At 42.5% G+C, this 25,552-nt stretch overlaps 1 protein-coding gene across 2 annotated transcripts in view; it reads right to left on the reverse strand.

The window, feature by feature from the left end:
* DIS3 (DIS3 homolog, exosome endoribonuclease and 3'-5' exoribonuclease) overlaps nt 1-25,552 on the reverse strand; it is an 85,047-nt gene that overhangs the window by 46,154 nt on the left and 13,341 nt on the right. For both annotated transcript variants that reach the window (XM_068267847.1, XM_068267848.1), the window contains exons 3-11: nt 25,277-25,434; nt 20,586-20,779; nt 18,411-18,484; nt 16,024-16,191; nt 8,328-8,489; nt 7,219-7,329; nt 6,242-6,379; nt 1,979-2,125; nt 1,743-1,859 (exon numbers count right to left, since the gene is read on the reverse strand). In XM_068267847.1, coding sequence (XP_068123948.1) covers nt 1,743-1,859; nt 1,979-2,125; nt 6,242-6,379; nt 7,219-7,329; nt 8,328-8,489; nt 16,024-16,191; nt 18,411-18,484; nt 20,586-20,779; nt 25,277-25,434 — 1,269 coding nt within the window. The remainder of the gene's footprint in view (nt 1-1,742; nt 1,860-1,978; nt 2,126-6,241; nt 6,380-7,218; nt 7,330-8,327; nt 8,490-16,023; nt 16,192-18,410; nt 18,485-20,585; nt 20,780-25,276; nt 25,435-25,552) is intronic.

The raw sequence follows: 25,552 nt of genomic DNA on the forward strand, positions 1-25,552 counted from the left end.
ATCGGTGTTTAATCACAGGTTGTAATTTGAGCTCTCCTGTGTCACATGACTGCCATGGCAGATAAGCTCATTTGAAAGCACAGGATGTTAACAATATGTCTGCTTCCATGAAAACAGGAAGTAGAAACAGTGCAGATTTATTTCAGGATTTGTATCCGCTGTAACAAAGAAATGTATTTCCTTAAACGTTATTATGCTGTTGCGTATATTTTAGAGCAGAGAGGAAGTTCTGAATTCAGGTCAGCTTTAAGCCAAAGAACATGAAGATCACAATAAAAAAGTATGATCTCAGATTGCAGTATTGGTATTTATAATAACAGAAATGTGACTGTGTAGAATAGACTAAAGGTGTTTTTCATACTACAGATCCAATAAAGGAAACTATCCTGATGTGCACATGTAATTAAGGCACCGGAAAATTTGGGCGCAGGGTAAAGTAAAAAACAGCTTACCCTGCTCCTGAAAAAGTCCCGGCGGTGTTAATTACTATTCCCCCTCCAGGCCGCAGTGGACTCCGGGATGAGAAGTAATTCGGCTGCTAGCTATTGCTGCCGGCCGATTTACACTGTTTTTATAGTCATTTGCGCTCTGTCTTTTGGCACCACCCAAATTACTGATTAAACAGCAGGTGGCAGCTGCAAGTTTATGGTTGATTCCACTTATTTATCATAAAAACACATTCCGTTTAAAAGAGAAATTCAGGAAGAATAAGCCTTTATTGTGTGTTTATTACACATCCTCAGAGGTTACTGTAGGTATTTGTTTAGAGAAAAGCTCCCCGTAGCGTATAGATTGTGCTTCATATGCAGGGTTCCCACCACATCACCTCACCGTTTGGGTAATTGTTCCTGAGCCACGCCCCCACATCCCAGTGATGATGATAATACTTGTCACCATGCACAACCATCGCAGATGATGTTTTCAAGCAACAAATATCGGCATCAGACCAATGTATGTGTACTGGAAATCCGGATAGAGCTGAATGAGACTTCTGTTCGGCATCCATGTCAGTAACTATGCCAAATGCTTCATCATTATCTTTGTCCAAAAGAAATACTTTTCTCCTGTAACAGATTTCTTAGCTTGAGATCAGTTTAATATAAACACATTAACCATGCAGAACATAGCTGGGATGGCTAATCTGGAGCCCAAGTATGTAATTCAGAAGGCAATCAGATGTGTAGGCACAATATCATCAGTAGCACTTGGCAGCTTGCATTTATGGAGAGGCTGAATAGAGAGACTGCCAATGATTGTGGAGAAATAATCATATAATACTTTTCAACCTACTTGACTGCATTGAGCAGTAAAATCAGATTACCTACAGACATGAGCTCACTGGCTCATACAGCCAAAACTAGCTAGTACCTCTACAGCAGAAAACAGAATGCAATATTTGTTGCAGAGGAGAAAAGGCGCGACAAAGGAACAATCTCCAGTTACTGACTTCCAGTAAATATTGCAAAATATAAACTGTAATACTTCCAATGTTTAACATATTCAGAACGGGATGCATTATACGGACAAGCCAAATGGAATGGTTTAACAGCTTTTAGTCTTCAAATTAGTGAGAGACGTTTATCTACTCCTCAGTGGATGAACTCCTCACTGCTCATCAGTGTGCCTCTAAATAAATTATGTAAGAAATCTACACTGTTTCCACATCTCTGCCAGCAATAAAACGTGCTATAATATCATGTAGTTGCTTCATACCAGCAATCTTTCCCATGTACAATACTCACCTCCAGGTTACCATTGTCAAGCTCTCTGCAATGCAATGCATCATCAATGTCGGTACAGCCTGGTGGATCCACACTGCACACATAGAGATGTCTTAGGTCAATTCTGTGCTTCATGTCCTGTAGGTATAGAAGGTTTATTCTAGTTTTAGACAGTTGATTAGCAACATAAAGTACTAGCATGCTTTTTTTCAATAAAAGGGAAACTAAAGGTATTGAAATAATGTAGACGTTCTCACCTCTGGGGTAATAGCCCAAGGCATCTTGGGTAGGAAGCTGAGGACAGCCTGAGAGAATGGCTGATGTGGGACGTCATGCTCCAAAAGTAAGACTTCTGTCTCAGTCTCTTTATCACCTGCTGATCCCAGGTTCTTTACAAAGTGCCCCTAGAACAGAAAACAAGCAGCAATCATAAAAGCTACTCCTGATTTCCCAATAACTACCGTATATACTCGCAAGCAAGCCGACCCGCATATAAGCCGACCCCCCAACTTTTTCCTGAAAAAACAGGAAAAAATGATTGACCCTCATATAAGCCGGGGGTAGGAAATGCTGGCCCCATGATCCCCCTCCCCCCCCCCAGTGTGTCCCAGTATAGCTAGTATAGTGCCCAGTATGGGAAGGTAGTGCCTCAGTATAGCTAGTAAAGTGCCCAGGATAGCTAGTATCGTGACCAGGATAGCTAGTATCGTGACCAGGATAGCTAGTATAGTGACCAGGATAGCTAGTATAGTGACCAGGATAGCTAGTATAGTGCCCAGGATAGCTAGTATCGTGCCCAGGATAGCTAGTATCGTGCCCAGGATAGCTAGTATCGTGCCCAGGATAGCTTGTAAAGTGCCCAGTATAGCTTGTAAAGTGCCCAGGATAGCTAGTCTCGTGCCCAGGATAGCTAGTATCATGCCCAGGATAGCTAGTATCATTCCCAGGATAGTGCCCAGGATAGCTAGTATCCTGCCCAGTATAGTTCCCAGGACAGCTAGTATCGTGCCCAGGATAGCTAGTATCGTGCCCAGGATAGTGCCCAGTATAGCTTGTAATGTGCCCAGTATAGCTAGTATCGTGCCCAGGATAGCTAGTATCATGCCCAGTACAGCTAGTATAGTGCCCAGGATAGCTAGTATCGTGCCCAGGATAGCTAGTATCGTGCCCAGGATAGCTAGTATCGTGCCCAGGATAGCTAGTATCGTGCCCAGGATAGCTAGCATCGTGCCCAGGATAGTGCCCAGTATAGCTTGTAATGTGCCCAGTATAGCTAGTATCGTGCCCAGGATAGCTAGTATCATGCCCAGTACAGCTAGTATAGTGCCCAGGATAGCTAGTATCGTGCCCAGGATAGCTAGTATCGTGCCCAGGATAGCTAGTTTAGCGCTCCCCCCCGCCCCTTCCCCCACTCCCATTACCTTAGTTTCGCGGCTTCCTATTCCCCTGTCCTGCTCTTAATTCACAGCAGCTCGCCCCACGGTGGCTGCTACGTGATGACGGAGGAAGTGCAGAGAGAGGTTCCCATAGTAACCAGGAAGCCGCTCTCTGCACTTCCTCCGTTATCATGCAGCAGCCACCGTGGGGCGAGCTGCTGTTAATTAAGAGCAGGACAGGGGAATAGGAAGCCGCGGAGCTAAGGTAATAGCAGCGGCCACGGGGGGAGAGGGCGGGGGGAGGCGACCCTCAGGCACATCACTCGCAAGCAAGCCGACCCCCTAATTTTTGACCCACTTTTTGTGGGTCCAAAATTCGGCTTGCTTGCGAGTATATACGGTATATGTAAAATATTTAAAAGGAACATGGCAGATGCAAAACAAAATAAACAGTTTTCTAGGGATACAGATGCTACTGTAAAAGGTGTCTGCAGGTGTTTGCAGCTTTATGATCATGCTACAGCTGGCCACATAGACAACTATATCTATCAGACCTGTCCAGCAGGGAGTACATCACTCAGCATAAGCAGTTTTGTTTTGTTTTTGTTTGTCAAAGAAAATATATACAGGCCTTTATCCACATTTTTTTTCTCTTTTCTCCTAGGAGATATTATTTAATCTTCTGTTTAAATAACTTCTCAGCACTATGCAATTGAAAATGTGCCAAAAGTAAATGAAAAAGTACTATCAACGTTACTCGAGTATTCTCTTGCTTGTTGGTGGTAAGGCATTTCATGATAAGATGTGAAAATATCACCTAAGAGAAAAATAAACAACTTAGGAGAAAAGGTGAATTGGATCGGGCTCTGTATGGTAAAACTTTTTGTATTATCCTTTCTTAGTCACCCCCCTTTTTCCAGCCTTTCTTTCCCAGTTTTCGCATGCATTATTTTTAAAGGCTTGTGCACTTTATGTGTAGTGCTGTCAGTTTTGATGCACTGCTCATGATATGCAAATCTGTATGGTTACATGAAAGTCCATAGAATCATATTTATGCTCTGACCAGTTACTGGTAGGTGTTGCTGTGCAGTGTGCCTTGGAGCATTTCTGCTGACAACACAAGCAGTCTCTTGGTGATGAGTGTTCAATTGCAGTCATTAATGCAGGTTACAATGTATACAAACCCGCGTAGTAGGCTTTTAAAAAACAAAAAACTGCAAAGATTAATTTGTGTACATTTTCTTGTAGTTGTGAACACATGTTCCGATTTCCATAGGTTTGGTAGTAAAATTGCAGCAAAATCGCTTTGTCCAGCGATTGAAACGCAATTTGGCTGGCGATTCCAAAATGCTGCTGAAAGCTCTCTAGTGGGTCCCAGGCTTAATTGGTGCAGAAAAGGCAGATCAATATTCCAATGAACACACAAGTTCTAATTCTTCCCCAGCCGGCAAGAATAAAAGGTTGGATAAACCCAATTGATCCAAGAAGTGAGGAAGACTGTCCACAGCAAGACACAGAAAAAGACAGAAATGAAATCAAGATTTTAACTTTCTTGTTCTCTATAGCTTTAGTAAACCCGAGGCGAGCCTAAAGACAAAAATCAATACAGTAAGTTATTTATGACTTATCTAAAAAATAGAACATTTTATCATATTTTCTCTTAGTTTAAATGTATTAGGAGTAGGTGCATTTTTTTGGGCCGGCTCAATGTGCTGAAAAATTGCTCTAACTCTTTGACTCCACAGCCCTGATTAGAAAGGGGGCTCTAAGGCAGCAGTGGTGGTCTCCCAGAGGATCCAAAGGCTTCCCTCTTCTTTGTATCTGATTTTTGTCTTTAAGTTTGTCTTAAAGTTAATGGGAACCCTTATTTAAATAAAAAAAAGTCAGATACTCACCTAAGGAGAGGGAAGGGTCGGTCCTAATGAGCCATCCCTCTCCTCTCCTGGTGCCCCCAGTGCTGCGCTGGCTCCTCCGTTCACATCCCCCGCCGAGGGGACTTTGGAAGTCTTCGGGAGCCAAGTCCTCCCGAAGACAGGCGGCGCACACGCGAGAGCGTCATAGAGGGCGCCCGCACGTGCACAATGTAGAACGGACCGTCTTCAGGAGCACTCGGGCTCCCAAAGCATTTCCGAAGCCTTCCTTCAGCCGGGAGACAGCGGTATTTGACCGAAACGGTCGAATACCGCTACGGGGAACCAGGACAACAGCGGGGACCGGGATAGGAGAGGGAATGCTCTATGGGACCCAGAGCCTCCCTCTCCTTAGGTGAGCATCTGACTTTTTTTTTGTTCGTTTATACGGGTTCCCATTCACTTTAAGCCTCATCTACACGGTACAATTTTCCATCAGATAGATGGATCTATTAGATAGATCTAATAAGAAATTGCATTGTTTCAGATCAATTATGCGATAGATTTTGCTTTGATAAGTACCCAAAATCTATTGCAAAATCTAACACAATCCGATTGGACCGGTTGGAAATTATCTAATACATTGGTCTAATAGATCCGATCTAACAGAAAATTGTATTTTGTAGATGAGGCTTTAAGTTTTCTTTAAGGTTTTATCAGGGACTGCACTGATAAGGCTTTAACTTATTCCCACATACTCCTTAAAGGGAACCAGAGAGGATCAAAAAAAGGTTTTATACATACTGGGGCTTCCCCTAGCCCCATACGCACGGATCGCTCCCACCCCGCTGTCCTCTGCTGCCTGGATCCGCCGGTACCAGGTCCCGTCATTGCCGCGAGTCGGCCGGCGGACGCGGACGATTCTCTGCATCACACGGAGCTCCCTCTATAGAAGTACGCATGAGGCTGCCTACTGTGCAGCCGCATGCGTACGGGTATGGAGGGAGCGCCTGTGATGCGGACAATTGGCCGCGTCCGCCGGAAGTGACGGGCCCGGTACCGGCGGTTCCAGGAAGCAGAGGATGGCGGCGTGGGAGCGATCCAGGCTTATGGGGCTGGAAGAAGCCCCAGGTATGTATAAAAGCTTTTTCTATTTTAACAACCCATTCCTCTCTGGTTCCCTTTAACCATCTGTCACTGACAGCAGTTCCTAGCTTTACAAGCTTTGCAGAACAGAATACAAATCTTAGCTCTATTTTATATAATAGATAGTTGAAAAATATGCTGAACTTACATTGGGGTATCTGGAGCTTCTTGGCCAGCCATCTATTGCCACTATAATCCTTTGACCTTCCAGAGTGGATGCTTGCCTGGTCTCTATCCTAATGCGAGGTATCCTCCGATCAGCTGGTGTGAATAGATGACGAGTGGACTACCATGGGAGGTGTACAAAGGGCAGTTACACACATGCACTTTGCGTTTTGACGTCACAAACAATCAAGGTAAAACGATTTTGTCTTGACATATTTTATTATACAAAAACAACATTTGTTAATCACTTTTCTCCCACAGGACTCAAATTGCATGAAATACACCAATCACGTCCGTTACCAAAGTAAATAATAAAATGTCTGCATTACAAAATATGTAGAGTTGTACTCACAAGTTTACATACCCTGGTGGCATTTGTGAAATATTGTGCTAAAATTTCATTTTCAAATTTGAAACCAGTAAAAAGGTTCCTGTTATTACTGAAAATGACTGCTAAACAAGATTCTTCCCTCTGAGAGGAGGTTCCAACTCCTGTGTTTCAAGTGTCAAGCGAGTCTACTGAAAGCTACCCAGTCAGAAGTAGTCCCTGACTACCATGTTTTCTATAACGATTTTGTCAGTGATCAAAGTATTTTAATACTGTTAGTCCTTGTATGAAAAGAAGGGGAGGGGGGATGTAGGAGGAGATACTTGATTATCACTATACCCTTGCAGTATACTGCCAGTTTGTTTGTTTTCTTTATCTTAATAGAATACTTGATTAAATCATGTTGACAGGAAGGTGGTCTTGTTTTGCACATGTTTGGATCTGTATAATATATTTAATAAAATGCACACAGACATTACCTAAGCAGATTTTGTGCCATCTATATATATATATATATATATATATATATATATATATATATATATATATATATATATATATATATATATATATATATATATATATATATATATATATATATATAAAATATAATTATCTCCTGCTGTACTGACCTGTTTAATCTGCGACTTCGCCAACATGCCGCAGTATGGTCGCCAGTTTCTCTTGATAATGCCAACTACTTTTCCAGATGGTTTTGCATTGACCTTTTCAGTACTTTTTAGCTGCAATAAAATCATTTACAGACATTAACTCACAGCTGATTTTTTTTTTTTGCTAAAAGTGAAAAATCATTTTTTCGCCATCTTGAAAGTCGGGGACATCTATTTAAAATGAATGTGAAACAGTGCAAAAAAAGTTTGAAACTTACCTAAAGGAGGGAAGGCTCTAAATCGCATAGAGCATTTCCACATTAAAGCAAACCTGAGGCAATTTTAGAATACAAAATTGGATACTTGTCTAAGAAAAGAGAAGCCTCTGGACACCCCCCCCCCCCCCCCCCAGAGGCTTTCCACATTCTCCTAGAGAACACCTCCACTGCTCGGGGAGGAGGTGGCAGCGTTCCACATCGTACACAAGCATGGCCATACCACACCTGCATGATTATGGCCACGCCTGCGCCGTAGCACAGAGCCACTTGTGGATGTGACATATTTTCAGAGGGCCTGTGAGCGGCAACGGTGGAGTCGAGGTGGAGATGGAAAGCCTCTGGACTATTCAAAGACTTCCCTCTACATAGGCATCTAACTTAAAAAAAAAAAAAAGAAAAAAACTCTCTTTAAGACATAACAGTCATATGTGAAAAAAGGTTAAAAAAAAATGTTCTTTGCAGAGGTTCATTTCTTTTAACATTAAACGTGTTAGTAAAAGACCATTGGGGTTAGTGGTGAACAAAGACAGAACATTTTATAGGTGATGTAGTAATAGTTGGATAAAACTATATTGCTTTTGATTCTCACAGTCATGTAAACAAGGAATATAATGATGCAATATTTGCAAATCCTTTCTATGGATACTTTATGTTCCTCTAAAACGTCAAACAGACTAAAAAGTTAAAACTCATTTCACTGAAATAATCCTAGATTACACTTCCATGTATGGCTATGGCAGAGACACTACAGAATATGCGTCAATATTCACACCAGGAATTATTAATGGAGGGGTTTACCATTGTCTACACTGCATAATATAACCACAAAAATAGGAAGATAAAACAACATACCATTTTTTCTTTTTCCTCTACAGATTCAATGTCATCAGATTCCCCTTCATCTTGTAGGACCACAGAGGATGGAGCCACCCAATTAGCTTTGTCTAACAACTGCACAGCAACAATATCTTCGTGCATGGCTCTATTTATACTTCGCAACCCTTGTAAAATTATCTGCAAAAAAGTTTTGTGGAAATTGTGACTTGCAATCTATATTATTTCATGTCCCATATAGACTAGTCCTAACATACATATCCCAAATGCAACACGTTTGGTCTTAGACAAGCTGGAGACCGGACACCAAGTTTAACCATTCCTGCTGCCGTCCTCTTAGTGCTTCCTGGAAGTGAGCTATCGATTCCAGGACTAAAAATATACAGGATTTTCTCAAAAAATTAGCATATTGTGATAAAGTTCATTATTTTCTGTAATATACTGATAAACATTAGACTTTCATATATTTTAGATTCAAATACACACAACTGAAGTAGTTCAAGCCTTTTATTGTTTTAATATTGATGATTTTGGCATACAGCTCATGAAAACCCAAATTTCCTATCTCAAAAAATTAGCATATTTCATCCGACCAATAAAAGAAAAGTGTTTTTAAAGCAAAAAAAGTCAACCTTCAAATAATTATGTTCAGTTATGCACTCAATACTTGGTCGGGAATCCTTTTGCAGAAATGACTGCTTCAATGCGGCGTGGCATGGAAGCAATCAGCCTGTGGCACTGCTCAGGTGTTATGGAGGCCCAGGATGCTTCGATAGCGGCCTTAAGCTTATCCAGAGTGTTGGGTCTTGCGTCTCTCAACTTTCTCTTCACAATATCCCACAGATTCTCTATGGGGTTCAGGTCAGGAGTTGGCAGGCCAATTGAGCACAGTAATACCATGGTCAGCAAACAATTTACCAGTGGTTTTGGCACTGTGAGCAGGTGTCAGGTCGTGCTGAAAAATGAAATCATCTCCATAAAGCTTTTCAGCAGATGGAAGCATGAACCCACTTTTGACCCTCTCCTGACCTGAACCCCATAGAGAATCTGTGGGTTATTGTGAAGAGAAAGTTGAGAGACGCAAGACCCAACACTCTGGATGAGCTTAAGGCCGCTATCGAAGCATCCTGGGCCTCCATAACAGCTGAGCAGTGCCACAGGTTGATTGCCTCCATGCCACGCCGCATTGAAGCAGTCATTTCTGCAAAAGGATTCCCGACCAAGTATTGAGTGCATAACTGAACATAATTTTTGAAGGTTGACTTTTGTTTTAAAAACACTTTTTTTTATTGGTCGGATGAAATATGCTAATTTTTTGAGATCGGAATTTTGGGTTTTCATGAGCTGTATGCCAAAATCATCAATATTAAAACAATAAAAGGCTTGAACTACTTCAGTTGTGTGTATTTGAATCTAAAATACATGAAAGTCTAATGTTTATCAGTACATTACAGAAAACAATGAACTTTATCACAATATGCTAATTTTTTGAGAAGATCCTGTATATATGTATGTATATATATATATATATATATATATATATATATATATATATATATATATATATATATATATATATATATCTCACTGTGGCCATCTTGTTGCCAAATAGTAAAACTGCATCTAAATAAATGTTTTAATAAAATAAACCCACATTATTACATTTAAAATTAACTGTTTACCTCTCACACCAAAAATTACCCAAGTAAAATTTTTAATGGGGGGAAAAAAATACAAATAAAAACTTTTTAAATATTTAAGTGAAGAGGGTATATTACGAGCGTTTTTTAAATTATAAGCTTGTAAATAGTGATGGACGCAAAACTGAAAAAAATGCACTTTGATTTTCAAATAAAATATTGGCACCACACATTGTGATGGTGACATTTTAAATGGTGTAATAACCGAGACAAACGGGCAAATAAAATACATACGTTTTAATTATGGTTGCATGTATTATTTTAAAGAGATACTGTAGGGGGGTCAGGGGAAAATGAGTTGAACTTACCCGGTGCTTCTAACGGTCCCCCGCAGACATCCTGTGTTGGCGCAGCCACTCACCGATGCTCCGGCCCCGCCTCCGGTTCACTTCTGGAATTTCAGACTTCAAAGTCTGAAAACCACTGCGCCTGCGTTGCCGTGTCCTCGATCCCGCTGATGTCATCAAGAGCGCACAGCGCAGGCCCAGTATGGCCTGTGTCTGCGCAGTATGCTTCTGGTGACATCAGCAGGAGCAGGGACACGGGCGTGCAGGCACAGTGGTTTTCTGACTTTAAAGTCAGAAATTCCAGAAGTGAACCGGAGGCGGGGCCGGAGCATCGGTGAGTGGCTGCGCCAACACAGGATGTCTGCGGGGGACTATTAGAAGCCCCGGGTAAGTTCAGCTCATTTTCCCCCGACCCCCCTACAGTATCCCTTTAAAGCTATAATTGCCGAAAAATGAGAAATAATTAATATTTTCCATTTTTTCCATTTTTTTCTTAATATTCCTGTTAAAATGCATTTAGGAATAATTCTTAGCAAAATGTATCACCCAAAGAAAGCCTAATTGGTGGCAGAAAAAACAACATATAGATCAATTCAGTGTGATAATTAGTGAAAGTTATTGGCGAATGAATGGGAGGTGAAAATTGCTCTGTTGCATAAGGCGAAAAATCCCAGCGGGCTGAAATGGTTAAAGGAATCATCAGGCAATTTTATAAACATCTGCTTTACTAACCCGGGGCTGTCTTCAGCCCTTTGCAGCCGACTGTCCCACGCTATTACCTCCGCCGCACAGTGCAGAGGAGGACCGCAAGGTCGCCCTTACTGCGCCGGCGGCAAGCGCAGCTGTGAATCATGGCCACGTTGTCTGCGGTTTACTGCGCAGTTGCAGAACTACTGCGCAGTAAGCTGCGGATAACGTGGCCGTGATTGACAGTGGCGCTTGACGCAGGCGCAGTAAGGGGGCCTCGCGGTCGTCCTCTGCACCGTGCGGCGACAGCGGCAGAGACAGCATGGGACAGTTGGCTGCAAGGGGCTGGAAAAAGCCCCAGGTGAGAAAAGCAGTTTTTTGTAAAATTGCCTGATGATTCCTTTAAGGCAGTCAGGAATGATTAAAAATGCATTGAACTTGCCCCCCTTGGATCCAATATTAATAAAGATCTCAAAACAACTCTGTATACAAATATATATTTCTGGAATAACATAAAAACTATTTCAAGCATGACGCAGCGCACGTGCAGTGAAGATGGGGAGGGAGGCAGCCAGCAAGAAGGACCCAGCGTGTAGCGGCAGGGGGCGGCTTTCCTTGAGGTGCATGGAAGGGGATTGCGATGCGCATAAACTATCGGTAACGTGCCGCTGATGTACCTATCTTTATTTTCATCATAGGAGGAACAGAGGACCCAGTGGCGGCAGCAGCTTCACCGAGCTTGACTTCCAGAGGGAGAAGAGGATCGCAGCTGGAGAGAAGGGGGAAAGGAGCGCTGCGGCAGGATCAGGTGTAGTATTGATGGTGTTGTAGTGTTAGTATAGTGTAGTGAAGTGAATTGAAGTGGTGTGTTATGTTAGTGCCGGATAGTGTTGTGAAGCGAGTTGTGTTAGTGCAGTAATAGTGTAGTGAAGTGTATTGAAGTGGTGTGTTAGTGCAGTGTTGTGTAGTGAATTGCTATGTAGCTTAGTTGGTAGAGCAGCAGGGGATAGTGTAGTGTAGATAGAGTAGGTTAGAGACAGTTTTAGGAGGTGAAAAGGTCCATAAGATGCCCCTGCATTGCAGATGCACCTAGGTTTAGTTATTTTTTTTTTCCCTAATTTTTGCCCTCCAAACTTAGGTGCGTCTTATATGCCGGAGCGTCTTCTATGCCGAAAAATACTGTAATCTATAGCGCCAATATTTTATTTAAGAATATAGGTGCTTTTTTTCAGTTTTGCATCCATCACTAATTACAAGCCCATCAAAAAATAAAAACAACAACAACAGTAATATACCCTTAACCACTTTACCCCCGGCCGTATGAATTTCTCCGCCCCTTTTTCCATCTTTTAACCCCCAGGGACGGAGAAATCCGTACTTTCCGCGCTCCCGCCGCTGCCCGTGCTCCCGCTCGCTGTAGCGCACACTCCCGCTCGTAAACACGCCGCCCGCCCGGAGATCAATGAACGGGAAAATCCATTCCCGTTCGTTGATCTAAGCCCCGCAATGATCCGCTGCTTTTCCGCTAAGCAGCGCGATCATTGTGAAAAAAAAAAAAAATTACCCAGCCTCCAAGTACTTCCTCTAAGCGTCCGGAAGGAATGGAGGTCGCATTAAACAAAAAGTTACTGTTGCCATCTTGTGGCCAAATAGTAAAACTACACCCTAAATCATTTTTCACATACAAATTCATTCCTGATACACAAAAAATTAACTCATTACCTCCCACACTCCCCATTTTTATTTTTTTTTAATTAATTTTTTTTTTTTAAATTTACAATAAGAAAACAAAAACAAATAGTTACCTTAGGGACTGAACTTTTTAAATTTTTATGTCAGGAGGGTACAACACTGTTACTTTATAAACTATGGGCTTGTAATTAGGAATGGACGCAAAACTGAAAAAAAGGCACCTTTATTTCCAAATAAAATATTGGCGCCAAACATTGTGATAGGGACATAATTGAAACGGTTTTATAACCGGGACACATGGGCAAATACATTTCATGGGTTTTAATTACAGTAGCATGCATTATTTAAAAACTATAATGGCCAAAAACTGAAAAATAATTAATTTTTTCCCACATTTTTCCTATTTTCCCATTAAAACATACTTAGAATAAAATAATTCTTGGCATAATGTCCCACCTAAAGAAAGCCTAATTGGTGGTGGAAAAAACAAGATATAGTTTATTTCATTGTGATAAGTAATGATAAAGTTATAGACGAATGGAAGGAGCGCTGAAAGGTGAAAATTGCTCTGGTGCTCAAGGGGTAAAACCCCTCAGTGGTGAAGTGGTTAACATACATATTTAAAGGGGCACTAAAGCGATAAACTGTAAAATTTAAAATATGTGCAAACATATACAAATAAGAAGTACCTTTTTTCCAGAGTAAAATGAGCCATAAATTACTTTTCTCCTATGTTGCTGTCCCTTACAGTAGGTAGTAAAAATCTGACAGAAGTGACAGGCTTTGGACTAGTTAATCTCTTTATAGGGGATTTATTTTCAAAAGCACTTAGTGAATGGCAGTTGCTCTGTCCAACTGCCAAAAAACTGTGTAGGAAGCAGGGAAGCTGGCCAACGTCATTGTTTAAATCCTTTTTAGGGAATAGCTTTATAAAGAATAAAAACCTTGCTGAGAATCCCCTATGAAGAGATGGACTAGTCCAAAACCTGTCTCTTCTGTCAGATTTCTTCTACCTACTGTAAGTGACAGCAACATAGGATAAATGTAATTTATGGCTCATTTTACTCTGGAAAAAAAATGTACTTATTTGTATATGTTTGCACATATTTTAAATTTTACAGTTTTTCGCTGTAGTGCCCCTTTAAAAAAAAAAGTTCAGTCCCTTTGGTAACTGATTTTTTTGTCTTTTTTTTATGCAAAAAAATTATTTGGGCACTATGGGAGAGTGTGAGAGGGAAGGAGTTAATTTTAAATGTAAGTGTGGGTCTTTTTTTATTAAAATAAATGTATGTAGGTGTAATTTTACTATTTGGTCACAAGATGTCCTCGCGCATTATTTCCTATTAGCGTACCAAAATTATGCTAAACAGGAAGTAATGTATGGATGTGTTACCCTGGAAGATACAATGATGCAGGTATCTCACCGATGCCAGCAATCATTCACACGGGGACTGAGGATTAATGAATGGGAACTGCGTTCCCATTCATTCATCTCCCATCTAACGATCGGCGGCGAGAACAAGAGCGGGAGTGCGTGGCGGCAAGGGACGAGTATCTACGTCCCTACACAATAAAGTTGCGTTTTGTAGGGACGTATATACTCGTCCCGGGGGAGGGGAGTTGGTTAAAATGCAATCTAGGTACTAGATCAATATGATGCAAATGGCTAAAATTACTAGGTAATGCCTAATGATGTTGATCCAGGGATTTTATCTGATTGCCATCTGGAGTCGGGAAGGAATTTTTCCCTTTAGGGGCTAATTGGACCATGCCTTGTAAGGGTTTTTTCGCCTTCCTCTGGATCAACAGGGATATGTGAGGGAGCAGGCTGGTACTTTATACTGGTTGAACTCGATGGACGTATGTCTTTTTTCAACCAAAATAACTATGTAACTATGTAACAAATAATAGCAAACGCAGGATTATGCAAATTTTATATGCAATTTCACGCAGCCTGAAAATGGACTAAATCCAATCAGGGTAGAACTCAAGTTGTCCATTTTCAAGATGCATAGATTTGCATATGAAATTCGCATAATCCGGCATCAATTTTTTGTTGATTATAATGTTAATTATTTCCATGTCACTGATCTCACTGACTAATCTCAGTAGGTACATTTGCTTCTGAGACATCTAAATTGTAGACAGTTCAAGAGCTTCCCCGATTTTCCTATGCCCATTCGTTCCTGCGCTGGGACCCCTTCTTTCAATATTTAACATTAATGGTGAATATTGCTGGCGGCTGTGCTCCCCTCCATGTACAAGATTGGTCACACTGCACAGGTACAAGGTACTGCCTGCGCAGTTACATGGAGCCACTTATACAGGCTTTTTTTAAATTTTTTCACGAACGACCGTCTGCTACTGCGCAGATGCAAATCTTACTGAGGCCTGCACAGTGTGGCCGTGCACGCACACAGAAGAAAGCAAGGTTGCAAAGACGAAAAGGGTTCCAGTTGGGAGCAGAGGGGTCGTAGAGGATTGGGGGAGCCTCTGGAGCATTCAGAGGCTCCCCTTAAAGAGAGTCTGAAGCGAGAATAGATCTCGCTTCAGACCTCATATATAGCAGGGGCACGTGTGCCCCTGCTAAAACGCCGCTATCCCGCGGCTTAACGGGGGTCCCTGTCCCCCCAAATCCCCTCCGTAATGCGGGGGAGCGCTTCCGCATTGGGGCAGGGCTAACCGCCGCAGCCCTGCCCCACACGCGTCTGTCAGCGCGTATCTCCGCCTCTCCCCGCCCCTCTCAGTCTTCCTTCACTGAGAGGGGCGGGGGAGAGGCGGCGATGCGCGGCTGATAGACGCGAATGGAGGCAGGGCTGCAGCCGTTAGCCCTGCCTCCAGGAGCGACCAAGCCTGCGACCAAGTGTCGCAGTGGGGGGTTTGGGGATGAAGGGACCCCCGTTCAGCGGCGCGTATGCGGCTGTTTAGCAGAGGCACAAGTGCCCCTGCTAAATATGAGCTCTGAAGCGAGATTTATTCTCGCTTCAGAGTCTCTTCAACAATGGTAAGTATCTAACTTTTTGATTTTACCAGGCCTCAGGTTAGTGTTAAGCCTTGTTCACATGCTAGATGAATCTCAGCGGAAACAGCAGATAAGGACCGCATCTGCAGGTAATACAGCATGTGTACAGTAGCCCCCGACCATCGATCCACCTGGCAGGTGACAACTTAGAGCACTGTTCTCCCCAATCACCTAGTTAATGTGTGACATCACAACTGCGCCACTATGTCGGCCATCGACACCTAGCGTTGCGTCTCTAGTGTTGTCTGAGAGATCAAGAACTGATCCCTGCCGGGTAACATGCCCATGTATGTGTGTATGAAATTGTACAAAAAGAGTGTGTTTACCTCTTTGTTTTCTACAGCATCTCCATGGACCCATACAGTTGCTTCCAGGAAATTATCACGGCTTGATCTAAATGTTCCTTGCAGGTACAGGCCAGATTTTATTCCTTGCTGTAATTTAGACAAAGGAAGGTGTTCTGAGAAGATGACTCTTCCACTCTCTACTTCATTCTGTGAAAAAATGGGGATTTGTTAATATATTTTCAAAATAAAAAGTCTTTCACAATCTAGAGGGTCAAAGAGGCATTAGGTGCCCATACAATCTTGATTGCTTGGAAGAACAAAGAGAAAATGAGAGCCCAATATGGTGTAGTATTGTTAAGTTGGTTGTGGTTTAAAGCAAAAAATCTTAGATATACTCACAAGCATGGGTTACCCAAAGGCAACCACTCCAAGTGCAGGTGGGGTGTATCAGAACCCGACCCCACTCAGGTTTTTAAGATGTCGCTCCCTGTAGATAGGAAACGGGGTAGCACCCCTCCACCAAGGGTGGAATCAAGATTTCAGCAAAGCTTGGTGTACAGAGGCGCCAGAGTAGAATAAAAACGTTTAAAACCCGTCTAAAAGAGGGGGATGTTCAGGTGGACTTACCTCCCTCAAAAATTTAAAACTCAATTGAGTCACAATAGATCAATACAAACATTTTTTATTAAACTCCACTTAGTGCAACGCGTTTCGCAGGTGTAGTCCCACCTCAGAGGCGCTCACTTCTGCATTTAGAGCCATTGAGTTATACTCCTGTTTGCCTGATGAAGCGGGACCACACCTGCGAAACGCGTTGCACTAAGTGGAGTTAAATACAAAAAAAATTGTATTGATATATTGTGACTCAATTGAGTTTATATTTTTGAGGGAGGTAAGTCCACCTGAACATCCCCCTCTTTTAGACGGTTTTTAAACGTTTTTATTTTACTCAGGTGCCTCTGTACACCAAGCTTTGCTGAAATACAATCTTGATTGTACAATCTTACCAATCCCAGTAGAAGGGTAAACTGAGTGAAAATACTTGGCATGGATTCTTTAGGTAGTCCCTCATACTGAATAAAAATGTATAGTCACGATTGTATTATTAATGGGCAGATTAGTTATTTGGGAAACAGTATAATTAGAGGGACCCAAACACTAAATGAGATTTGAGTGAGTGGATTTTGTTGGCATCTTCATTACCAGTAACTCGATATTACAACCAGTCCTGGAATGCAACTTAGTTTATCAAATTATATTTTCTGTGCGTATTAGGCAAGGAAAAGGCATTAACAATGCATCTTTCATGACCCCTTAAAAAACATTCACACAAGCATGTTCAACTTGCTATTGGCAAGACTAAACCAACCATGGGTCTGGTGTGTCACCTAAATGGCTTATAAACTGAAAATAATTTCTACTCCTTACAAACTGAAAAAGAAATCAGATAGGGTTATTATACTTTTCAAAAAATGATATTGGTGTCAAGTTCATTGAGGGATACAGTGTAACCTGCTGTGTACATTCCCCATGCACTTCAGGCTGGACACCAATAAAGCAAATCCTGGCTTGGCTACAATCCCACTACCAGTCTGCATGTAACAACTTTCACAGCAGGATAACATGATTATAGTGAAGGTCATGTCTAGAAAATCATGGACAAGAATGTGATTTGTTTGATCAGCTCATAGAACTGCAAAGCTTTGATTTGCTGTAATAACATCCTGCATTAGAACATGATCATGACTAGCAAATCAGAGACTTGCATACCTATCACCAAGCTGATCACCTGCTTCCCCACGAGTTCTCCTAGACAGGACTATCACTATAAATAATACTAAGCACAACAGATGAACGTCTGTCTGGGCCCAGCCATCAGTCACTACTGTAGTTGTCTCAAACTCATATTTGATCAGCCAATGAAAATAGTGCAGAAGGGCTACAGCTGAATGGAGGATGACACCTCAGTCAAGTGCAATCAAAGATAAAGCTGGCACATCCTAAATATATATTTATTCATTCATAGAAAAAAGCCCAAAAGGTCAACTGAAGGATAACACAGGCTACCTTTCTCAAAGCAAAGGCTGCCCAAAGGCAAATAACTTAACTTGTAGGGTCAGGTGAAGACACCTCTATGCATTCACAGATGAGATGTGCAGTGTGCAGCCACCTGGACATTGCACATCACATCTGTGAGTACACAGAGGAGTCTTCACCTGATCCTAAAACTTAATTTCTTTATGGCCACAAGCAGCAGACAGATATGTGCCTTTGAGCAGGCTTTGCTTGAGAAAGGGACCCTGTGTGGTCTCAAAATGTTGGCTTTTTGGACTGTTTTCTATGAATGAATAAAGATGTATTTAGGAGTTACCAGCCATCAGTCAGTCTGGCCCTTCTAGGCAAAAGAAAGGAAAATTATGAATTACCTGCTCATCAGAAACAATTGCAAGACGATCAACAAGTTCAGGATTGGCAACCAAACTTTTTATGTATTCTTCACCTAAGGTAAGTAAGAAACCCTGTTAATAGTATAATATAACAAACATGATTATGCACATGCTAACTGGAGAATATAATGTAAAACCCAATACTTATTTTTTGTTAGATGAATTAAGCAAAATTATAAAATGCAGAGATTAGAAAATTAGAAAATATCCATTAGGCAGCTTTCCCATTCATTGAAAAATTTGCAAGCAAATTTGCAAAAAAAATTGCAATCGTCGCACATACAAAGAAAGTCAATGAAGATTCAAACTTCTGTTTAATGGACACTTGAAGTGAGAGGGATTTAGAGCTAGATTCATAAAACTGTAGTAAATCTACCGCCGACACACAGCGCATGTTAATAATGTACTAATAATCCAAACATTTGTATAGCGCTTTTCTCCTGTCGGACTCAGGGCGCTCCAGAGCTGCATCCACTAAGGGCGCGCTCAAGAGGCCACCCTGCAGTGTAAGGGAGTCTTGCCTTGAACTCCGTACTGAACCTAGCCAGGATTCGAACCCTTGTCTCCCATGTCAAAGGCGGTGCCCTTAACCAGTGCACTATCCAGCCGTGTGCGGTGCTGTCAGTGTAGCATGCGCTCATAGCGTGGCTCTTACTACAGTACTTACCATAGTAGCAGTCATGCTACGAGCGCATCGTGCTGCAGTTACGAGTGCACGTTACACTGACAAGACTGCGCACTGCATGTGCATGGTGAAATTAACAAGCGTTCTGTCTGTATGGTAGATTTATCGTGGTTTTATGAATCAAGCTCATGGAGGCTAACATATTAATTCCTATTTGAACAATACCAGTTACCTGGCTTCTTGCTGATCTTTCTGGCATTAGTAGTGTCTGAATCACACACCGGAAACAAGCATGCAGCAAATCCAGCCAGACAGTCAGAGCACCTGATCTGCATATGCTTGCTCTGGGTCTATGGCTAAAAGTATTAGATGCAGAGGATCAGCAGGGCACCCAGGCGATTTGCATTGTTTAAAAAGGTAATAAATATGGAAGCCCTCCGCATTCACGTTTTTGTATTTGCCAAATAAATATTACATTTTGAAGCACAAATGGGCACACAGCACGCAAAGTTTAATTGAATTTCCTGATGTATTCTGAAAAAACGTGTGAAAAAAATGCAAACAAATGTCTGGAAATATTACATGCGGAAAAAGACACACAAAAAAACAAAACATAAAAAAAAAAAAATAGTCAGTGTAAAAGCAGCAAATATGTGATGAGCACAATTTCTGTTAATATCTCACTAGCCAGGGACCAAAATACACAAGCTCTCACAATAAAATCACACAATGTGTGTGTGTACACGTTTTTTATTACATAGTGAATTATCTGCACTCCAGTCTAGGATGCTCACAGTTTTTCAGCATGTGACAGGCAGCTCCCACCCCTTCCCCCCCCCATCAGCCTCACAAACTGCATCACAGACAAGCTGAAACTGAGAGCAGAGACGCTGTCTGTGAGGAATAAACAAACCACACGGGAGTGAGCCTAGAGGGGAGCGTGCATAACTTGTATTCATTACAACAGAGGCAGCCCATTCCTCTCTGAGTCGACAAAGCTTGACAAAGAAAAGAAAATTAGATATATTACAAACACAGTGCAATTAGAAAAGGCTGCAGTAATTCAGACCACATTAGAACAGGTATAGGAACTTCTAGGATAGAAGAAATAAGGCTGGAAATTTTGTTACAGATTCTCTTTAAAGCAGACCTGAACTCAGAACTTCCACTAGGCTCTAAAAGATAAGCAACATCATAATAACCTTTAAAGAAAAACATTTCGTTATAACAGCAGATACAAATCCTGCAATCAATCTGCAGTGTCTCTACTTTCTGCTTTCATGGAAGCAGACATATTGTTAACATCCTGTGCTTTCAAATGAGCCTGTCTGTCATGGCAGACAGCTGAGAGATCAGATGAGGGGGAATTAGACAGGTTAAACTCTCTAAATACATACAGGGTGCATTTCTTTACATTTTCCTTCTCTCCTGTGCAAGAGTTCAGGTCTACTTTAAGGCCTGTATTATTCCATATGCACACAGTACAATATATCACAATAAAAGTAACTACTAGGAAATATTACACTTACAGGTGTACGCTACAATCCCTTCTTCCAACGCCTTCTCTTTATTTCTCCGGTCATTCGTTATAAGCAGCACTTGAAGGTTTTTGGTTTTCGCAGATTTCTGTAAATGCTCGTTGTACCATTTTGCTGCAGTTCGAATTGCCCTGTCATTGCGATCATTTGCCGTTTCACCCGGTTCTTGTTCTACGTAGGTCTCCCTGTCGTGTGTATAAATGGTGGGTTACCCACACAGCTTTCTTACATATAAATAAACAAATTAATAATGCATTCAGCTACATCTGTGTTGCCTACTGATCCTTGTTAGTAACAGATCTTCCTATATATTAAATGTGAAATAAAGGGACTCACGGAACACTTTGAAAAGTTACCTGGACAAAGTCATCTCATCTTCATACAAATCCAATCCAGATATACAGTATATCCTTATCAAACACAAATTATAAAATTTGTAATTGAAATAGTATTTTTAAAAAAAAAAAACAAGAACAGCAGTGCTTAGCTTACCTTAGGTAGCTTTGCCTCAGCGTACGAGATAAGTGGCTGCCGGGAGACTAGGGCGCAGGATACAGCCGGTATATGGCTGACCCTGCTGCTGCACAAGTTCCCGGCCGTTTTAAATACTATTCCCCCTCTAGGTCCACGTGGATGGTAAGGAATGATGTAATTCGGCTTCCAGCTAATGCTAGAAGCCGAATTACAGTGTTTTAAATGTAACTTCAGCTCCATCTTCTGCCGGCGCCGAAGTTGGTTACTGTGCGTCGCTATAGCAGTAATTCCTATTACGGTCTATGGTGGCGCCCAAATCTCCTGCACTGGATTCCTTGTGTTCGTTGCCTCAGGTGAGGTGTCCTTTAAAGCAGGGGTGGGTCTTCCATGAAACAACGTCAATCACATGCTTCTGGGCGGCAATAAATTTGAGGGCGACAAGAGGCGGCTCCCCTCCCTAGAAGTACGGCTGCCGCATCACTCACCTGCTCTCAGCGTTACAGCGATGGGTTCTCCATCTGCCTATCCAGCGTCCTGGACCCATAGCTAAATCGGTGCCTCATGTGACCTGTTATGTGATACTGGGTCACACAAGGCGCTGCTGTAGTCAGAGAGGCAGCAAGACTTCACTCACGTGTGGCTGGTGATCCCATTGTGAATCTGCTGAGAGCAGGTGAGTGATGCGGCGCCGCTGCAGCACATACCCAGCATCATGGGGACCAGAGATGGGATGATGCGGGCCAACATGGAGGAGATGCCGTCTTGGAAGAAGCAGAGGGAAGTAAGCGTAGTGCCAGTGACTGCAATGCATAGCCAGATGTGTCTCTCCTCTCTGACCCGACTTTGCAGAAACACATCGGGGGAGGGGCGTCCTCACAATGTATTGCTTCAGGTGGCAAAAAGTCTAAAATAGGCCCTGCCTTGAAAATGTAACGCCAATCACAGAAATAGGACACTACTACTTTCAATGTGGCCAGCAATACTGAGCAAAAAGTCTGCAGAAAATTAAAATATCTCCTCAACGGGAAAAAGAAGCGACTGAATCAATATCAGAAGCTGCTGATGAGTTAACCCGCAAGTGACACATTTAGGCTCCCTGCACACTGCACATCCATTTTGCGATTCTGATTTGCAATTCCGATTTTCCCTGAATGCAATCAACAGAGGAAACGGAGGAAAAAACGCAGCATGCAGTAACGATTAAAAATCGGAAATCGGATGTAAAAGCCGATTAAAAATCTGAATCGCATGCAGTGTGCAGGGAGCCTTACACAGCTGCTGGCCGATCAGAAGCGCCTTGATTTGATTCAGTCATTATTATTATTTATTGTATTTATAAAGCGCCAACATATTACGCAGCACTGGACATTAATTTAGGTTACAGACAATATTTAGGGGTCACATACAGCAATATGACAATACAGGAATACAAGAAAACCAGATCACACAGCACGAGTACAAGGTAATGCTTAGTCAGTCACTGGATGGAGCATGGAGATTAGGCAAGTTAGGTTCACTCAAATGCATAGCATGGGTTCACAGTAATGGAGGTGCATGATCAGGTAGGACACAAAAGGAGGACGACCCTGCCCAAAGGCTTACAATCTAGAGGGAGAGGAAGGGACACGAGAGGTAGGGGCACCAGAGTTCAGCTGTGGGTTTAGAGCAATTGTGAGGGATGGTAGGCCAGAGTGAAAAGGTGAGTTTTGAGGGCCTTCTTGAAGGTGTTGAAGGAGGGGGCTGCCCTAATGGGTGGAGGTAGGGAGTTCCATAGTGTTGGAGCGGCTCTTGAGAAGTCCTGGAGGCGTGCATGGGACTGGGTGATGCGGGGGACGGTCAGGCAAAGTTTATTGGAAGAGCGGAGTGAACGGCTTGGTGTGTATCTCTGAGTAAGATCAGAAATGTAGGTTGGACAGGTTTTGTGGACGGATTTGTAGGTCAGACACAATATCCTGAATCTGATTCTGGACTGGATAGGAAGCCAGTGGAGGGATTCACAGAGGGGAGCCGCCCTGGTGGAGCGATGGGAGGAGTGGATAATTCTGGCTGCCGCATTCATGATGGACTGCAGTGGGGCTATTCGGGTCATAGAGAGACCAGACAGAAGGGCATTGCAGTAGTCGAGGCGGGAAATTATGAGGGCATGGATGAAGAGTTTGGTGGTGGTAGAGGTCAGGAAAGGGCGTATCTTACATGTTACGAAGGTGGAAGTCGCAGGACTTTGTGAGGTTTTGGATATGGGGAGTGAAGGAGAGTGCGGAGTCCAGGGTGCCACCCAGACAGCGGGCTTGAGAGGTAGGGCGAATGGTAGTGTGGTTAACAGTGACCTGCTCATCTGGGAGGTCCAGGGAAGACCTGGGTGGGAAGATCATAAATTCCATTTTGTCTAGATTTAGTTTCAGGAACCTAGCTGACATCCAGGAGGAGATGGCAGAGATTATCACTTCAGGTTCTGCCAAACTCAAATTTGCATACTATGGTAATTTTAAATTTTTCACTCATCAAAACTGGCCAGGCTAAAAGCCAGACCCAGTAGCCTATTAATATTATTAGAGCTTCTGCGGATCAGCTCCAAAAATTGTAGTTCCCAAATCAATACACTATAAGGGCACCAACCGACCAGTCACATGGACTTCCACTCGGCTTCCAGCAGCATCTCATTCAGTGGCGTCTCTGCGCCAGCGCGTTCAGGCTTTCTGTCGTGATCTGCGTTTTTGTCCCCACAGGGGAGCATTTGCTGTGGCGGTTAACTGTCCCTGGACGCTACATGTAGCATCCAGAGTCGCCTCAAACGCCGGGGAAAATTGGGATCTGTACGCAGCGTTCATGCAAACGCTAGTAAAAGCCTGGCACAAACACTCCCATTCACTTGAATGGGAGCATTTAACGCCGAGTCACGAACGCTGGTGGTAATCGTGGCCCTTAAAGGAAAAAGCCAATTCTCTCTAGACATATGGCTGATCTTTGAAGAGGGCAGGATCATGTGGAGATGCAAGTAAATTACAGTATAAGCTGCTTTAGTTGAAATGATCGCCACTGATTGCTTGGGTGACAAGAATTTCAAACAAAGAACAAATGGGCAGGTGACTTCATTGAATATCTGCCCTTTAAATGCAGGTTTGCGTTGGTGTGCTATTTGGAGTTTGGAATACTGAGACCCCAATGGTCTGTCATATGACTGTAGTGGATGTTAGTGAGTGCATGGCTGGCTGTGATTTATTATACATCATGAAGAGTGGTTGCTTATGTTTTTAAACTTTTTCACACTATTGGTTTTACAGTGTTGTTCTCTCTAAATAGAGTACACGGTGATTTGAAGCAGGACCTGGAATCACAATTTATTTCTTGAATATCAGCCCTTTCCTACATCAGTGTTCTCCCCAGAATTTTTTTCCAACCGGGTGGCATGAAAAAGTAGTCGGTGGGGCAGGACAGGAGAATGCAGGGCCGTTGCTTCTCTATACAACTCTGCTTACAGCATAGGAGGCAGATGAGGAGGTGAGCCGATGACAGCCGAGTGCTCACCAAAATTAGCCAGGTGGTGAACCCAGCTAAAAGAGCCTGAGGAGAACACTGCTATATGTATGCCACAGCACAAGTAAAATGACTGTAGGGCTTTTCAGCTTTGAAAGAAAACTGACATGTGAAGATTATAAACAGCAACTACTACTAACACAACTGTACAAAGTTTCATTCAAAATTAAAGGGATTCTTAAGCCTATTTATAAAAAAAAAAAAAATTAAAAAAAATCATTTTTACTCACCTGAGGCTTCTACCAGCCCCCTGCAGCTGTCCCGTGCCCTCGTAGTCACTCTCGGATCATCCTGTCCCCTGCCACCAGCTACTTTCGATTTCTGTGCAGGCCTGGCCACGTGTCTCCTTCACATTCCTGTCTGTAATAGCGCGATTGTCGATGGGAACGCGAAGAAGACTACATGTCACCAGGCCTGTCGGCAAATCGAAAGTAGCTGGCGACGGGGGACAGGAGGATCTGAGAGTGACTGCGAGGGCTCAGGACAGCAGCTGGGAGCTGGTAGAAGCCCCAGGTAAATAAAAAATGATTTATTTTTAATAGGCTTAAGTGTCCCTTTAAACATTGCAATTAAGCTTCTTACAAACTGCTGCAGAAATGCATGCCAACAGCAAACTACAAACACTTGTGTACATCTGCACTACAGCTAATAAAAAGCACAGTAGTTGAGTTTACCGATGGTGTTCATTCGTGAATGTGTAGAAACATTTCTCTGGGTTATTGATAAGATCCCTGATTCGTTTGTACACTGGTGCACTGCGGCGCCTCACTTCCTGGAGTACGATCTGCAGTAAGATAACATTCTGAATCACAGGGTCTTCCAGGACGTCAATCTGCAGAAAACACAAGATATACATGTTAAGTTCCTAAATAGTTAATATTTTTTTTTTATTTATGCAAATTTACTCAGTTTGAAACTGGACAAGTCAAAGTCATTAATTACTACAAAAC

The sequence above is a fragment of the Hyperolius riggenbachi genome, chromosome 2 (assembly GCF_040937935.1).
Source record: "Hyperolius riggenbachi isolate aHypRig1 chromosome 2, aHypRig1.pri, whole genome shotgun sequence".
NCBI classification, from domain to species: domain Eukaryota; kingdom Metazoa; phylum Chordata; class Amphibia; order Anura; family Hyperoliidae; genus Hyperolius; species Hyperolius riggenbachi.